The sequence below is a fragment of the Drosophila subpulchrella genome, chromosome X (genome assembly GCF_014743375.2).
Source record: "Drosophila subpulchrella strain 33 F10 #4 breed RU33 chromosome X, RU_Dsub_v1.1 Primary Assembly, whole genome shotgun sequence".
NCBI lineage: Eukaryota > Metazoa > Arthropoda > Insecta > Diptera > Drosophilidae > Drosophila > Drosophila subpulchrella.
This window is the reverse complement of record NC_050613.1, coordinates 6,755,028-6,774,037: the sequence shown is the minus strand read 5'-3', so window position 1 is coordinate 6,774,037 and position 19,010 is coordinate 6,755,028. Positions and strand designations below refer to the sequence as shown.

At 36.2% G+C, this 19,010-nt stretch overlaps 1 protein-coding gene and 1 long non-coding RNA gene across 2 annotated transcripts; one reads left to right on the top strand and one right to left on the bottom strand.

The window, feature by feature from the left end:
- Nucleotides 1–2,196: 2,196 nt before the first annotated feature.
- Nucleotides 2,197–3,131, bottom strand: LOC119557529. The gene is made up of 5 exons (XR_005220093.1): nucleotides 3,041–3,131; nucleotides 2,908–2,980; nucleotides 2,660–2,847; nucleotides 2,424–2,592; nucleotides 2,197–2,364 (listed from the first exon to the last, which is right to left on the bottom strand). It is a non-coding gene; the product is annotated as an uncharacterized LOC119557529 (long non-coding RNA).
- Nucleotides 3,132–10,623: 7,492 nt separating this feature from the next.
- LOC119557641 lies at nucleotides 10,624–11,149 on the top strand. Its single transcript, XM_037870491.1, has 2 exons — nucleotides 10,624–10,822; nucleotides 10,888–11,149. Exons 1-2 carry the CDS (start codon nucleotides 10,709–10,711, stop codon nucleotides 11,095–11,097), a joined length of 324 nt encoding a protein of 107 aa, XP_037726419.1. The 5' UTR covers nucleotides 10,624–10,708; the 3' UTR covers nucleotides 11,098–11,149.
- The last annotated feature ends 7,861 nt before the right edge of the window (nucleotides 11,150–19,010 follow it).

The window sequence follows — 19,010 nt, the reverse complement described above, 5'->3', positions numbered from 1 at the left end:
GTGGGTGTGTTTTCGGGCTGTTGTGTGTGTGTGTGTGTTACAACAGCAGTAACAACAATAGCAACAACAACAGAAAAGAGTTGGACAACAATGAAATGCTTTTAGCCTGCGAAACTGGCAACTGAACAGCGCCAAACGAAATTAAGTTAACAACAAAGTGAGGCAGCGAGGCAAACTTTTCTGCACTGTTTTTATTGAAAATTGAGTTAAAAAACTGAAAACGTCAACGGGGCTGACATCGCATGTTTGTCGCATGTCCTGAATGCCAGAATTCCAGCCCACTTGTCCCGCAAAAGTAGGCAACACTATTAGCCAACGCCAACGCCAAAGTCAATGGAGATGGAGATGGAGATGCCTTTCAACGATCGGACAGTTGTGTCCGGTTATGTTTTACAATCGTATTACATCGTATTCTTCAAGCTTGTAAAGTAAAAGCTTTCTATCAGCGAATCAGTGCAATAAAAGAAGTGCATTATCCTTTAAATTGTACCCTAAATACATTTGTTTCTGGCCATTTTAAGCTTTTGATTTACATTTCTCATTAATCATAATTTTATTGCAAGCAAAAAATATTTTTTCAGTCGGTGAACCAAAAGAATATCATTATAATGCAACCAATAATTCAGTAGATATTGATGGATAGGTTTAGATATATAAAATTGTATTTTCAACGCATCTGTTTTCCTCCAGTCTTATCTTTTTATTGCACTTCATATCATGTGCATTATAAGCAAATACATTTTTTTAAGTGGATCAGACCAAAAGGTTATAACCGAATTTAGTGGTCAGATTAAAAGGTTATAGTCATATTTTTTGTAGAGTTTTATAAATAAGTTATATTCTCAACGCATCTTCTTCCCTCTTGTTTTAACTCTTTATTATATTCTATACCAAGCGAAAGTATTTTCCAGGGAACCTAAATAAAATTTAAATTTTTTCTTTTAATTTTAAATAGCTTACTATAAATTTGTATTTTGATTTTTAAGCAATTCGGATGGTTTTTATTCCCTTTGTAACGTAAATATAGGAATTTGTTGCATACTTTGTCGGCAAGATTAAAATGAGGGTTATTTTTGACGTTTAAAATCCAGAAACTCAGTAGGCTTTTTAAGATAAAAAAAATTACAACTCATATTTTTTTTATTGGTAAAACTAAACTTGAATGTTTTACATATGAAATATATTTTATAATATTTAGTTGCTTGCTTCTGAATGCCAATAAGTTATAATAGATATTAACTTTTGTTTTTCCCTTAACCTATGAATTAAATGAGTGGCGGCATTCCTGAGGATCCTGCGCTTATTCAAAAAGTTTCGAGACAGTGGAATGCCAATAAAAGTTGGAAGACACACGGCAGGACATGGGCATTCCAAAATGGATGCTGAAATCAGCGCAGATCAATGTATGCGTGTGCGCATAATATTTATGAATTATTGAATCTATGAAAATATGAACATCACGTACGCCCCTCGCGCCCCCTCTCGCTCCCACCGCCGCCAAAACTATCTGAGACAGACGGAGACGGAAGACAATCGCACAGGACGAACTTACAGTTATGCAGAAAAAATGCGACGTGTGGGGGGGGGGGGTGGGTGTAAGTGGGCGTGGTCGTGGGCGTGCGTGTGCTGGAATATGCACAGAATTTCATTAAGACATTTGTTCGTTCGACGTTTTCATACCCTGCCAAAAGGCAACTATGACTAGCATATTATTTTTCAATTGTATAAAGGTTGTTTCCCCAAGTCATTTACTTATGAAAGAAGCAGTTCAAAGTATATACCTACATTACAGAAGGAATACTTTCCAGAAATCTGAACTCTATACCCTTAACATAGTGAGCTCTGCTTTCATTATCAAAAGTAAAAAACGACAGCCTTACATATATATATATATGTAGAAAGAGAATACCATATAAAAAACTCTATATACTATTTCTTTTATTTAACGATAATGAACTTTTCCCTGTTAGCTAGAGCATTCCAAGATTCGGTTTCTAGTATTCACCATCCTTTTATAAACAAGTTTGCGCATTGGACCGCGTTTGTTGTTTGCCAAAGTTTGTTCATCTGCTTCGACGTGTTTGCCAATGGCTTAGACCCCAGACCTGAAGTGCGGGATTAATGCAACCTCACCCTCAGATCAAAAACTTTTCTAATAATATCTTTTCGATGAATTCCATTTACAAAGAGAACAAATAAGTGATATTTTTTTTATATTTTTGGTTTAATTCTTCAACAGATGGGTACATATATATATATAACATAACAATTGGTTTGATTCTTCAACATATAGTTTAGAGCCCGTTGGTCAACCGATGCAATCTTCACGTTCAGCGGAACCGGTACCATCGGTCGGGAAGAATGCTGTGATCACGTGTTATTAGATTAATATGAAAATACCAAGAGCACTCGGCTCAACTTACCCATAAGTACGGCTGGTGATAGGATATTTAACTCTATTAAGGCGACTCCTATCGTAGGTGTGTGATCTTCATTATGTTGAACCCGTAGGCGGTTAAAGTGGAAAAGGGCCGTCAGCTAGATGCAATAACATGGAATCCAGACATCCTTCAGTGCTTCATCAAATGTGTTCTGGGAGCAAAGGATCTTGATTAGTTGGAAATCATAATGCAGGAATAAAAATAATAATAATGCTTACTTGTGTGCCGTCATTCACCGAAAACGAAGTGCAATGCCATTGCTTTACCGCCGTCAAGGAAAGCAATGGCCAAGTATGTGTGCGTGGTGTGCGTACGTGTGTATGAGAGTGTATGAGTGTGGCGTGCGTGCGAGGGAGTGAGGGTATGCAGAGCCTGTTTTATCCAAACCACGTTAGCTATGGAAATTCTGAGGAAAACAAGAAAATTAGCCTTTTTACCTAGAGGTTTTCAACAAATTTTTACTCACCCTTCTCTTTACTTTGGATTTTGAACCATTTCATTTTTCAATTCATCAGACAAAATGAAATGGTGATTTATTTCTAGCAGAAAACAAATATTAAACTTTTTTATAACAATTTTTTTTTACTTCTTTTTCTCACCTAGTAAAAGAAACACTTTGAATTTTTATACATTTTTGGTTTTTTTTCCCGAAACTAGTTGTACTCCAGACGAGCTCTGGTGGCAAACTGAATGTATTCCGGCCTGGGCCGGGCTACATGATTTTGACAGTTCGTCTGTTCGATTCCATGGATAGTGTGATCTATAATTCTCAGCAGCACAATGGTCGACGTAGGCAAAATACAAATCAAAACTGTATTCCACTGTAGATAGCAGCAAGAATCACAAATATATTTAAAAAAATCGGGTGGAAAAAGATAAAATACTGGCATCTTTTTTTTATATATTAAAAATGGCTAGTATTACGTTCCAGAAGTCAAATCTAATGCTCTCATCCGATGCCTTTACAACCTTTTCAATTTATACCAATTTACGCACTCTACATTGATACAAAAATGGAACAGTTTAATTAATAACTCCATATTGAATTAAATATTTAAATGAAATATATTAAAAATAAAATTCAAGACAAATCCATAATACAATGCACAATTTACTTTAAATGCTTAACGTTATTAAAAAATAAGAATTTCATATTAAATAAAAGTTCAAAATTTGTAAGTGATCTATAATTTTTTTTTAAGCAAAACTAAAAAAATACTACAAATTAACTTTATAGACTTACTACTTTATTTTAAAGTTGTTTAAATAAAAATATATTTTGGTAAAAAAGTCAAGGCAAGTTGTTGCAAATACTTCAGTTTCAAAACATAAATTAAATATTATTATTCCTTTATTCGTTTCTTATCAAGCAGATTCATATAATATTGCATTCCCCATTTAAACACTATATGGTCAAAGAATTAGAAAAATAAAAGGGGGCTAATTGATGGATAAATAAATGTTGTTCTTTATTTCCCAGTCAATCAAGTTGGTTTGTGGACCTGTTTACTCAAGGACCAAGGGGGCAAAGTGGGATCCTTAAATGGATTCAAGTCGCCGGTTTGTGGCACACGTGGCATGTCCTTCACCCGATTGTCCACTAATGCGAACTACAAACGGATAACTACGAGTATGAATTATGCACATTTACTTGCGATGTATTCCGTTCCACTTTCAGATGCACAAGTCGGCTAACCAAGCATCTTGTCGTGCCCTTTGAACTCGTAGCGTCGCCCCTTCTATGTATGCCCCTCTCTTTCGCCCCCTGCACATCCGTCTCTTTCATCCGCCGTCGCCCCATCCCGCTCTGATGTTATTCCGCTGTGCGTGTTTGCATTTTGTGCGTGGCGCTGAGCTCTTCCTTTGCGTCGTCCTTGCACAATTGGGGTCACGAAAATAGTGCTTAAGATCTTCGATTTTTTTTTTGGTTTTTTATGCATTCATAAATCATTTTTTTTAACACTAAATAAGTGCTCTTTTTAACAACACAATAATAAAACGTGGGAATCAGAAAACATTTAAAATAATAAAAAAAATTTTTACATTTATTTTTTAACTAAGCGATTAGTTTCTATTAAATACTAAGCTGATTTTGTTATGAATTAATTTTATTGTTACCAGTTGAACCTATTGTAAGGAATTTAATACATATTTCAGAGTTTAATCTGAAAATCTTAAAAAAAAACTGCTACAACCTACAACTGGTGTATTTTCGTAATTTATCTCTGAACTCGAAATACACCAAGGATAGTTTATCATTTCTAAAATAAGATAATTTAATTTTTAATTAAACAAATAATATTCCAAGTCCCTAAAAACCTTTTTTATGATATTTGGGTATGTATATAGTTCATATTTATTTCTTTTATATGGCTAGCTATATTCTTGACCACCACTGTGTATCCGTAATCCATTTAATTCAACCAAGCGACCATGCCAGCTGTGTGTGTATGTGTGCCTTTGGCATTATCAACTCATAAATATTTATTGAATTTTAAGAAATTTTCAAAAATGGCTACAGCAGTAGCCACACGAGGAGCAGCCAAGGAGCAGCAGGACCTCAATCTGCGGGGCAGCCGATGACTTGTTGTCCTGCCAGCGTATCCGTCATCGATTTCGATTGCCTCGCTCCGCTTCGCCGGCTTCTTAGCCTTCCATTCCAGCCCCCGGTGGTTACCCGGGATTCCTCCTCGCTTTTCCTGCTCCCCGGGAAAACCCAAGTTCGCTGGCCACATCCTTTTGCATTCTCTTATTTGGATTATAATTTTTTCCATTTCACATGTGAGTGCATTCCTCCTTGGTGGTCATCACATCCTCGGCAGTGGATCCTTGGTCACTTGTCGATTTCCATTTTCATTTCGTCGCTGAAAGTTGCGGAGATGGTCCTCGAATAGCGTAATCTCAGCGCAGAGTGGACGAGTTAGGCAAGGTCATCGAATTCCATTCAAGTTTAAGCCAATTGAAATACAAATCAATTCGTTAGCAATTGGCTAGGCAAATTCTGTGTTGTGCTTAAGAATTTATAAGTAATTTTAACAAATTTTGCGAAATTTGATCTTGAGATTTGATTGAAAAGTTGTAAATTGTTTTAAGTAGACTTACATTTAATATAGTATTATATTTAAAAGGTGCATTACTTAATACACTTGCTAAGGGATATATTTCTCTAGGCTCCTAAAATTCTTGAAATCAGTAAAAAGCACAAAATTATGTAAATCTAACTGTAACGCCTAAAAAAATAGATTTTAATATAATTCACATATTATTTTTTAAAGGTAGGCAGCTTTTTTTTTCAGCTTTGAAAATTCTGAAAACCAGTTGGCATTCATTTCGCCTTAACCATTTCCCAACGGGAGCAATTAATTGATTTTGTACAGGAAGCTCAATCGATTCGAATTTCGATCCCAGTTTCCAGCTCTCGTCCATTTTGGAGCATAATTCAGTTTAATATTCTTTGACTTGATTTCCCAGGAACTCAATCATTTCCATTTGCCAGCCTGGACGAGTCGAGAGGTCGCAGGCAAATGCAATTTGAAAGCGGTGCATCTGGGAGACATCGGTTACAGGGCTCACCTGTGGCCCCTTAACCCCACAGCGCCCACAGGGCACCCTTAACCCCACTCTACACGATTCGACAGAGTGTCCTGGTCAAGCGGAGCTTTTCCAATTTTAATCGCATTAAATAGTCACTTAAGCGCCATCGCCCCGCCCCCTTTTCCGACCATTTGGTGGCACAGAGATTTTAAAACCCCCACCAATTTCCCCCCCTTCGTTCGACGATGCAAAATTAACTTGTTGATGTGGCAACGACGACGAAGCCGAAACAACTGACAGGAAAAGCGGGAACGGGGGGAAAATGGGCGGAGGGTGTGGAAAATCGGTAGGGGGCTCGTTTACCCCGCGTTGCCACGTTCAATGCTAGTTTGAAAATCGCTTCGTGTTCGAATCTTATTAGTGGTTTATAATTACAATTGTATACAGACCAATTACGTTGCGAGATGAGTAACCGAAGGGAGGGGAGTGGCCCATCAGGTGTGTGTATCTGTGTGGCTAATTAACCAGCATCAGGACTGGCCGTTAAGTGCTCGTGTGTGCACTCGAAAAACGACTACCCATGCATTGCAGAAATTTACAAAAATAGAAAAATAAATATTTGTTTAATTTTTAAAAACTTCAGGTAAGTCTCTTTAATATAAAGTCACTCCACAATCACATTTTAAATTTTTTTTAAATTTTTAACTAAGAAGAACGAGGAAATAAGTGTTTTTTTATGGAGTGAAATAACGCCCACAGGGAGTATTTCATTTGGCATTAATGCATACATCCTATTTCTTAACAAAAGAAAAAGCCAAAAAAAAACGTTATATACAGTGGTCGGCATAAGTATTTTGACAAAATAAAAGTTAAGTATACTCATAACTTGAATTTACTTCTTGTAAACTATAGGCATCAATGGAAAGGTAATTTCAATGCCGTTTGAATGATACAATACATTTCTTTACCCATTCAGTACTTATTGAAAAGGACGAATTTGTGTAAATCAACTTTGAAATTTAAAAAAAAAACTTTTTTCCTCGTCTTGAAAACTTAAATTTTTTGATGCAAAAAGTTTCTTCAAACAAAAATAATAGTAACTGCAAAAAGAATTTTTCAAATATCATTTTGCTTATATTTTTTATGATTTTTTGAAAGTGACAATGTCGGAAAAAATTTGTATGAAAAAGACAAAAATATGGCTCAAATGCCTGTTTTTAAGCATTTTCAAAAATTCATAAAAAATATAAGAAAAATGATTTTTGAAAAATTCTTTTTGCAGTTACTATTATTTTTGTTTGAAGAAACTTTTTGCATCAAAAAATTTAAGTTTTCAAGACGAGGAAAAAAGTTTTTTTTTTAAATTTCAAAGTTGATTTACACAAATTCGTCCTTTTCAATAAGTACTGAATGGGTAAAGAAATGTATTGTATCATTCAAACGGCATTGAAATTACCTTTCCATTGATGCCTATAGTTTACAAGAAGTAAATTCAAGTTATGAGTATACTTAACTTTTATTTTGTCAAAATACTTATGCCGACCACTGTATATAAAGATAGAACTGTAAAATTAAGACACCCTTTAAAAAGACTATCGAACTGCAATATAAAATCATACCTGTAATTTTTAAAATAGTAAATATAACTTATACATTTTTTGTTTTATTAATTTTTATTAAGTATAAGTATTAAAGTCTTAGAATTACTTAAATTGGCAAGCCCTTTGAAAATATTTGTATATAATTTTTTTGGCACCCTAAAATGTTTTCCACTGATGATCGAAAAAGATAATTACGGTAACAACATAAAACATTTATTTTATATTTGTCTGATCGATTTTATTTCAGTGCACGAGTAAGTGTGTGTGCTTAAATGAGAAGTCCAAGTATCCCGATAATGATGTTCATTTCATAAGCAAATATCATAACACACACACACACGAACACACCCCCCTCCCCCCACACATTTATGTAAATAGCCACTGAAATTTATGCATATGTATTTGTGCAGCTCAGAAGACAAAGAGCATCCCCCCAACCCCCAGAGGCCCCAACCCACAAGCCCCCCCTCGAGTGACCAAGTGCGCACATGCCTTGTAATTGAATCCACGTCTGAAATCTGTCTGTGGTCGATAATTTCATTTGGGTCTCCATTTTGAATACAAATTTATCGACGAGCAACTCCGTGTCACGTTTCAAGAAACCTCATCCCGGTATGCCAATATTCAGTGCCGCCCCTTGATGGAGACTGAAATATTTGCCAGATTCCCAGTCAATTTCCAAGCACTATCTTCGGACTGGCACTACTAATTGGAATAGTTGGCTGTGGCAAGTACGTATGCCTATGTGGCGCCCGACTCGAGGGTTAATGTGTGCTGGAATGGAATTCATAAGCTACACTATATGCATATGTGTATCCCCTAGAAGGAGAAGCCTTTCCTAAAATTACAAATTTATACTATTCAGTATTTCCCTCCGTTTAAAAAATATTTGATTTTTATCTGTATACCCTAAAATAATTTTATAGTTTTCTACATTATTATAGATAAATTCCGATTTTTTGGATAATGCCAGTTATTTTGGATACACATATCAGCATTTTGGTATTTATACAGTATTTTTTGTGTTTTTGTATTTCTATGAGAAAGCCTTTCATAAATTTACCAATTTATACTATTCAGTATTTTCCTTCCGTATTTTAAATATTTGATTTTTATCTGTATACCCGAAAATAATTTTATATTTTTCTATTTAATTATAAATAAATTCCGATTTCTTGGATAATGCCATTTATTTTGGATACACATATAAGCATTTAGGTATTTATACAGTATTTTTTGTGTTTTTGTATTTCTATGAGAAAGCCTTTCATACATTTCATTACAAATTTATACTATTCAGTATTTTCCTTCCGAACTAAAAATATTTCATTTGTATCTGTATACCCTAAAATAATTCTATATTTTCCTATTTAATTATTATTAAATAAGTCCAGATTTTTTGGATAATGCCATTTATTTTGGATACACATATAAGCATTTAGGTATTTATACAGCATTTTGTTTTTTTGTATTTCTTTGAGAAATCCGATGCAAACTGCTCGTCCAGCGGGACCGGTACCATCAGGATTCTCAGGCCTTCAGCTGTGGGCGCAGCTGATCAGGCGTGTGACATCGGAACTGACCCATGGGAAGTGAGGCCGCTCAGGGTACTTAATGAGTCCTATATCAATTGTCTGCAATTTTTTTGGAGTGCTGAATATACAAAAAATTTGGTTAACGGTCAATAATATATGCTTACGTGTTTCCCAGGTGGATTTCGGCGAAAAACCGAAGGCCATTGCTTTCTCGTCGCTAAAGAAAGCAATTGCCGAGTGTGGCTTACGAGATTGTTCCCATATTACCACGTCTAGATATACCAAAGAAATTCTAGAAAAAAGAATATTTGTCACTTTTTTTTTATAGGTTCTTATCACTTATTTTTTGTATAATTTTTTCACTTTTTTTTTTTTGCTTACCCGTCGCTTAACAAAAAATTTTTAATAAAAATTTTGAATTCGGGTCCAGAACGAGATGTGCTCCAGACGAGCTCTGGTGGCACACTGAATGTATTCCGGCTTGGGCCGGGGCACATGGCTTTGACAGTTCCACTTTTCGATTCCATGGATAGTGTGATCTATAATTTGGACTTATTTATTTTGCTACACACACTAGACTAGACTCACAGTTCTATTTACCTAACACTAACGTTTTTAGGTAAATTATTACATGCACAGAGAGAAGTATCCAAGAACATTGTTCGTGAATTGAGAACATTCGTTCTTAAAAACCGTGTAAGTACATTTTGGTATCAATATAAGAACGAAATGGTGAGAAGAGAAAAGTTAAATTGAGTTTATTTAACAACTTTGTGATAAGTATACACTAAGGACTGAACTAATAGTTTATTTGTACATACAATGTACTTAAATACTGCCAATTCAACTTGATTCGAGCAAAATAAAAACATTTTCTACTTAAAAATGTCGTCGGAATGACGTCAGAATTTTCTCTGTGTGGTTAATTACTTTACAGAATTCATTCTACATATTTAGTTTAATTTTCTTATTAAATAAAATATGTACCAAGACGAATTTTAAGTTCACTCTTAAATTAAATTGTGCTTCTTGTTGATTTCATATTGTTGGTAGGTGGTTCCAAAGTTTTATAGCATACACGAAGAATTGTCTGTGTGAGCTGGAAAGTCTTGTCCGTATACTATAATTATTATTATTATACAATATTGTTGATTCTTTGAAAGGAAGATGATATGATTAACTGAAATAAATACTCAGACTGCTTTATAATCAATTTTTTATGAGAGAATATCAATATCCCGAGATCCATCCAGGATTGGACTTTTAAATATAATATTTTATTCACACTTTCTCTTAAATGGCCTGTTCTTTTCGAGTTACAAATAAACCTCGCAATATTGTTGAATGTTACTTTAATCTTTTGAAAACGTATTGTATCACAATTTCCAAATATTTCTAACCCGAAAAAGAGCATAAAGATAATAATTCTCAGCCGCAACGCAGTTGGCAAGCGGAAAAATTCAAATCCAAACCAAACGTATCCCAAGGGTTTCAATTCGAAATTGTATTCCATTGGAGATAGCAACAAGTAACACACGTAAAATATAATAAGTACTGCTGAAACTAGAATTATATAAGTGGGACTTTGATATAAGGAATGGCTAGTATTACGTTCAAGAATCGGCCCACCCAGGTGCTGCACACCTATCAGGTGTGGCGATTTGGCAGCAATGTGAACGACAAGAGCTTGGACTACTGCCATCCCGATAAGGTGGGTTCTGCACTTCCTAACTAAATCGATAGCCCATACATATATCATTCTGAATATCCCCCAAGTCGGTGGACAAGTTCCATGCCAGCTTGACCCGCGGCGAGAAGGGACTGTTCCTGGTCAACGAGAGTCGTCACGGAAGCGTCTCCGTGAATGGAGAACGGGTTGGAGGTCCAGTACTGATCACCTATCGAGATGCCATCAATGGCATTGTGAAGCTGCGATTTGGCCGTGTCGAGGGATATCTCCGCGTATCGGGAAGCATTACTGGATAGATCAGTTTTTTAAATCGTTTGTTTCTATTTGTACCGGAATGTGCATTATAATGAAAAAAAAAGAAGTTAAAATATATTTGACTGCAATTTTTACTTTCTATTTTATTATACTTTAAGATTGATCATCCTTACCTGCCATCAAAGTATTGATCTTCGCTTTTGGGTCATACTATAAAGATTTAGCTTAAGAATTGTGTCTTGGTTAATCGTAAACTTAAATTATTTTTTAAATTTAGTAAGGCATTAGATAATCTTTTGCTAGGCTTTTGAAAGCGATCAAGAATGCATATACCAATATATAGATATTGGATGAAGGAGGTCGAAAGCCGTAAGAAAATAGAAAGCAAAATAATAAAAAAAATAAGAAAATTCAACAAAGGCATTACTAATAATGAAAATAAACTAGTCTTATTTGTTGTACCTTTTTCCAATCATAGAATTAGCAAAACTACAAATTAAATAATGCGTTCCCATACGCTAAGATTCATTATTTCGGAAAAATCTTCTAACCATTGTGATACCGCTATAAACTTTTCTGTGCGCTTGCGACTTGTTTTTTAAGAGCAACAATAAGGGAAAAAAGCGAAAGAGAGTTCGGAAAATTGGAATTGATTGTCGGGGTTACACGAAATTGACGCTAATCAAATGGCCCAGTGATTTAAGGCAGGCGACTCTTATATTCGCGGGTTGGCGTCCCAACTAAAAGGACTCTTTTTAAATCAGGCTAATGAAATCTTAATAAAAACATCTATAAATTTTTAAAAAATATGTTAAAATTTGTAAAATGTAAGTTAATTATATATGTATTTTTTGGGAAAAAACAAGTCATCACAAATATTGAATAGTAATATTTGATGTTTTCTCTTTACTGTTACAGGACATTGAAAACTGTTATACTTAAGCAAAGAGACTGGAAAAAAGAGAGTTACTTTCTCCCTTATTTACTTTCTCTCTTCCACTCTCTGCAGCTCTGTTATCCTTGCTCTTTTTCGCAAGAGTAATAGACTGTTATTTCAGCAGAGTCCTGCTCGCCATTACATAACTGCCGTGTGAAACTTGGCTAACATTCGCAGGATATGCGAAGGATAACCAATTATCGAGAAGGTGGCGAGTTTAAGGCCACTCCAAAACAATTGTATTCCCCAGCGGCAATACCTTCGCTTTCTGATTGAGTCAAAAATGAAAGAGAAAATCAAACATACCCTTAATTATCCTGCAGTGGAAAAATACATGAAAATCGCTCGAAAGTGGGGTGAAAAAACGAAATACCCAACCACAGACTTGTTGAATCTGCCAGCAGCTTTTCCTGCAGGCAAATTTCACTTGGAAATTCAATATCTTTACTTGGCTGTGCGTATGTGTGCGAATGCTCGCCTTCCTGAGCGCCTAAAAAGCAGACATAATTAGTTTATGCCGAGATTTTTCCGTCTCTTATGGCGCGACACTTGGCAACGCCATCCGTAAGAAGGAGCCGGAGCAAGGACATCCAGTATGCCCCATCTAAATGCATTAAAGTTCGGGCAAAGTGCACCGCACGGCCTAGGGTCCTTTGACCTACTCTTATTATTAGACCAGCAAATTTGCCTCACAGGGTAAACGTAGATTATACTCTTTTTATTCGGCTATGAAATATTTAACCTTACATTCACAAAGTCTCCTAAATATTCATAAATGAAGAGCACCACAACGGTCTATTTCACAAAAAATAATACTTATTTCTAAAATAAATAAAATCATCTATGGATAATATAAAAAAAAGAATTGAACATCTTATTCAAATATAACTTATCGAGTTAAAATTCTTTTTAATAAACAACAAATAACAAAAGTATATCATAACATATACATGACACAAGTTCTTGCGTAGAATATCAGGAAATATTGAAAAGTTCTTGATATCGTATATTATATATTATAAAAATGTATTATTTTTATAACACATCTCAATTAAACATTACTTAACAAATTTACTTACTAATTCATTTTACCTTTTTTGATAGAAAAGTTCACGTAAAATAAAAGTAAAAACATAGACAAGATAAAAGTTCTAAAAACCTTTCGGAAAAACATCAGGAAAAATTATAACGTTCTATGCCATTTTTTATTATTATAAAATAATTCTTTTAAGACCCCATTGCCTTAGGGATTTGCGCTGTTTATTTATCTAACGATGTTTTGGTACATCGCTTGAAATCGTTACGAAATGGCCGACTCTCTGTTGCTCCCCACATCCCCATTTTCTTTGTGCCCCTCTCAAGACCTCGTTTTTCGTTTGTGTAGGTTGAAAAATCAAAATTTTACACTCGGCTACACATTTCTAAAGGCTACCGAAAGTTACGACTAGATGGTGGCAGAGGAACAGGTACTACTTAGGCCATACATGCAAAAGTATGTGTAGACTGAGAACAAAAATTTATACTAATATTGTAAGCAATGTGTGATTTAACAAAGTTTTTCCTGTTGACATCTGCAAGCTTGTTGTATTTTTATAGCTAATTTTTTACTTTCCAATTTTGTGCTACATATTTCAATCATTTTTAAATTAATATGTATTTTATCAGGTTTGCCTCAAATTCGCTACAAAAATAATTGAAGTCTTCTTAAATTTATTCAAAAGTATGAACACAAAAACAGGGCAGAATTTTAAAATAAAATATGTGTTGAAGCATAGACTTAAATTAAATACTTCCTTGCAATAAAACGACCGCCGCAAAATATTTTTAAAAAATATAACACTTTTTCCCAGTGTATATGTTGGTATTTGGTTATGTTTTTGTGTCTGTGTGTCCTAAGTGCGTGTTTATGGCGCAATAAAACAGACCCTAACAGGCTCACACACAAAGAGCAGGGATGGCGAATTTTAGAAGGGGGCTGGGCCGCAACCTAAAGGGGGGTTGCCATGGGTGGCACGGAAGGGGGTTGGTCTGGAAGCTGGTGGCTGCAGGCTGAAGCATAGACATAAAGCAATCGCGTTGACTGCTCTTGCTGTTGCATGTTGCCAGAGCCAAATGAAGCAGCCAAAGCGAAACCCAAAAAACCAAAAACTCAGACTCAGACCAAGGAACAGATACACTGAAAAAAATATGTACACACACGGGGGTGCCACACAAATAACCAGGGCTGTGAAATCACTCATAAATGTAATTTTATGTGTCTAAAAGTACGGAGTGAATAAGGGATAGCCATCTTTCTGAATGAATTTATTGTAATTCAGAGCTGTAAATATATTGTTGCATACTTTTAGATACCTTTAATAACAGATAATCAATATGTGCATGCAAAATCGCTGAGTGAAGTAACCCCCATTTTGTATATATTTTTAAAATGTATAATATTTATTTCTATAAAAATACAAAATTGGGCAAAGCGGGCGTTATTAATTGCCCCCAAAAATACATACTAAGGCAAGACTTTATAAAAAATACATGTACCCAGTTAATTGGTTTTAGGCAGCTCTATTAAATCTTTTTCAGTGCTTCCCAGCCAGACGAATTGCTGGCCAAAAAGAGCAAGCACAAAGGAGGGGAAGGCTGGAGAAAGCGGGAGAAAGAGGAGAAAGAGCCGGAGACAGTTGGAGAGAGACAGTCAGCCAGCATCTTTCCGCTTGTCTGCGGCGCATTTATGACTTTCCCACAGAGGCGCTTGGCTTGCATAGCCTGCATATAGGCGCACAGACATATGTCTTATCACAAACACACAGATGCCCACACAGATGCTCACACAGATACTCACCGACACACAGGCTCACACAGACATCCTTACATGGCTTGCTGCTGCTGTCAAATGCCATACTAAACCGATAATCCAATCATAAGTTATAGTCAAATGAGTTTGCTCTTCAATAAATTTTCGCCTCTTTTTTCGCCTTGATGTCTTCTTCATGGCCAAAATGAGTTTGGCCCCCTTTGGCTGGAGGCGTCCTTTTTGGAGTCCTGGCTGCTGTTGCCAAAAATACTTTGTCTCGAGGAGCATCATTTGAGACGCTTCCACACGAACGCAGAAACCAATTAGGGACTCCCGGTGCCGAACAAAAAAGCCGGATCGGTCTTTCAGGTTACAGGTAACAGGTTACCGGTAACAGGTTACAGGTGACTGCCCTGTGACTAACGGTTATTGGTCCTTGGAATGCCTTCTCGATCCAATCAACGTTTAGATTGGTCGAGAAGTAGCATCAGAAATGTGCTATTATCATTCAATTTACTAAATGTTTTATAAGGGTAACTTATTGGAGTCAATAAAGGTGTCTTAAAGTATGCAACAAAATGTTATAGGCCCAAAAGTTGGACGAAAAATTACATTCTTATTTTTATTTCATACTTTTAGACCCATTTATAAAGAGATAAACGTCATATATTTCAAGATTGTACAAACAATTAAACAATAGCTTAAAATTCCAACAAAATCCCTAAAATGCTTGGGTATTTGATAGCATACTTTCAGGCCTTAAATAATTTCCAACAGTTTTAAGATCGTAGTCTTATTTTAGACTTGTTTGTTTCCTTTTTCAGATTACACGACCCAGTCTTGGGTTATATAATTTTTACCAGCTGATATCTAACTGAAAATGTACAAAATAACAATCGCCTGATTGAAAGTCTCTAATGATCCTAAATGATGTCTAAGTCTTGGCCAATCCTGGCCAGGAATTTGCACATAATTGGCCATCTTTTCAACCTGGCCCCTTTGTGCGAGTGGCTGGATTTTTATTGAAAAAGGGCAATAAGCCCATGGTCAGGAAAATATCCTGGCATACTAGACGGGCATATGCCGCGAATTGTTGTCTTTGTCATTGCCATTCACAAGGATGTCCTTGCCCCCTCATGTCCCAAATTTCCACCCCCCCCCCCCCCCCCCTTTTTTCCACCATTTCTTGCATTCAGGGACTGCTGTTGCTGCGCTACGTCGTTGGCTTTTATGCGTATGTGTAACAACTATTAGAAAGGAGTGGCAAGCAGAATGGAAAAGGAGCAACAGGAGGACCTTTCTGCCATGCGAATCGCCCCCAAACTCCTCGTTCTGCGCCTTGCGCATTCCTTCTCCCATTCTTCGGTTCCCTCTGTAACATTTTTGGCCTCGCCCTCTGGTGCACTGAGAGAAGGTTATAGCTTAAAGGAAAAAACAGAATTGGGGTAGGTCCTTTTTCAGTTAGTTTAATCGATTGCTTTAAGCACAACTAAGATAAATATATGGTACCTTAAAGTATTTTGAATTAAACTCGATAGATAATGAATTGTGATTGAAAGTGCCTAATTGCAGTATTAAAAAAAACGTCGTAACTTGTAAAAAATGTGGTCCGAATTTAAAAATATATTGATGTATTAAAATGTCATTTCAAAGTCCTGAAGATTTCAGAAACTTTCTTCAAGACTTCGTACTTTTTTAAAAATCAATATGACCTCTGAAGAAATCAGAAAACTAATGAAGTACGGAAGCCAAAAAAAAAATATCCTTAAATAACACATTCTTGAACACGTTCTTAAGCATATTTTTAAAAGCTAAGGTATTATTATTAAAATGTCATTTCAAAGTCCTAAAGATTTCAGTAACATTCTTCAAAACTTCGTACCTTTTTGAAAATCAAAATGATCTCTGAATCAGAAAACTTATGAAACACGGAAGTCTAAAAAAAAGTTTCTTAAATAACACATTATTGAACACATTCTTAAGTATATTTTAAAAAGCTAAAGCTTGTAACGCATTGTAATAATTTTATTGTCGACCAACAAGTTTTAAGTTGTGTGTCTTTCACATTACATTTTAAAAAAGGTGTCTAAAAGTATGCAACGATATAAATCATTACTGGAACTCTTTTATAACAATTTTTGTTGCCTACTTGTAGGTGCATTTTAAAAATAGTTTTAAATCACCAGAAATTCCCGTTCGCATTAAATGTTACATGCTTTTTCACTGTGTGGCAAACGTTTATGATGTCCTGCAATTGTCCCTTTTCGCATGTGGTATGCGCATATATGTGGGCTCGTGTGTGCGTGTCCTGTTCTTTTGTTACAATGATTTTTGCGCAATTTCTTTTGTCCTTTGTGCAGCCACCGCCGACGCTTCCATTTTCCATTGCCGCTGTCATAACTGTCGCCCCACAGCAGCAGCAGCAACAGCTACGGCAGCAACATTGCTGCTGAGCACATGCAATTAGTGCCAAATGTTTCCATATTTTTGCGAAATCGGGGGAGCAGGTAGTGTAGCCATGCTGACCACAGCATTCAACAGCAGCAGCAGCAGCACAGCAGCAACAGCAACAGCAACAGCAACAGCAGCAACAGCAGCAACAGCAACAGCAGCAACAGCAACAGCAGCAGCTAGAGCAGCAGCAACATTGGCCAAAGGAGCAGCCAGAGGACCAAGCATCAACAGGACGATACGATGGGCTGGGCAAAAATTCTGGGCAGAGTGGCTGGACGGAGGGACCGACAAAAAATGAGCAACATTTTCCCCGTTTCATTGTTGCCACTGCCACACTCACTCACACACGCACATAGGTTACACTCGTAAAAAGGGCAGGGTGAATGGGAGCAATTATCGGGGGAAGGAACACGATATGTGTATGCTCTGAAAATGCCATAGGCTCTAAGGTTCTTTAAATCACTCAAAAAGGTGTCTAAAAGTATGATTTAAAAAATAATATTAAAAAGTATTTAAATAGGAACTCCTTATTTTGGTGCTAGAAAACCTCATTGTTTTTTCCAAAAGCAATTATATGACAATCCATTTTAAGGAATAACTCCATTCAGATGGAATAAACTAAAAAATATGCATATATCTTAAAATTTCTGTTTCGATAGCGACAATTAAATAAGTCATATATATATTTTTATCATTTGCTTTTCCAATCGCATAGACAAGTTTAAAAATCGCATGAGGATTCGATCCTCTAAAAAAGGTGTTAAAAAATATACTGCAATATATTTTGAAAGTTTATTCCAAAATATATAGTCTTTTGATGAATGATGAATGCAATGCAATTCGTGTTTTTTAGTATTTCTAGGTGCATGAATACCGATACTTTTTTTTGACGACTGAAAAAATCGGTATATGACAAAGTTTTTATGATTAAAGTTAAAAACGCTATCCTGTGATTCACAAAATGTATTTCAAACCAATTGAGAGTTCTGCTGCACATTTAAAAAAGTTATACGTAATGTTTTTGGTTTTTTTCAGTATTTTTGGGTGCATAAATACCGAGCATTTTTTCCGACGGGTGAGAAAATCCGTATGTGATATTTTTTGTGAGGGTATTTGGGGAAGTCAAAATATTCAATGCCTTGCCGGCCATGTCCGGCCGGAGAGGGCAAAGGGGAGGGGGTTGCAGGATGGCAGGATGGCAGGATGGCAAGGAGTGGCGGGATCCGGACGGAGCGTGGTCGAAGTGCCCGACTGGCTGTGTAAACGGCCGTAACATTTCGCCCCCCAACTCCCCCTTGCCCCTCGCTTCCCTGTACTCCTTTTGTTGCTGCCCCTTGATGTGACCCCGCCCCCTTCCGCCCACGCCTCGGCCAGTTTGTGTGTGTATGTATGGTTAATTATACATTTTGCATATGTATGCTGCCCAAGAGGAGTTCTGTCGTGTGCCCCACACGAGTATGTATATATTCACACATGTGTGTGTGTGTGTGTGTGCGTGTGTGTTGTTGTGCACATATCCGATTTCGGCACGCCACGCCCATTCGCCAGCCGCCCCCTGCTCCTGACCCTTGTTAACAATATGCGTTCGAACATTTTTTGGACTCTCTTCGCGCGCCCATTGTCATTTGCATGTAGAACACACTTGCAGTTGAGGTCAAAATAATAAGAGCAAAAAAAGATATATAACTAGAGCTTTAAAAATTTTTATGGTGGTTAAAAGAATGCAATGAAAATAAGAACGTTTCGTATTGAATCCGTCAACATTTTGAATTTTA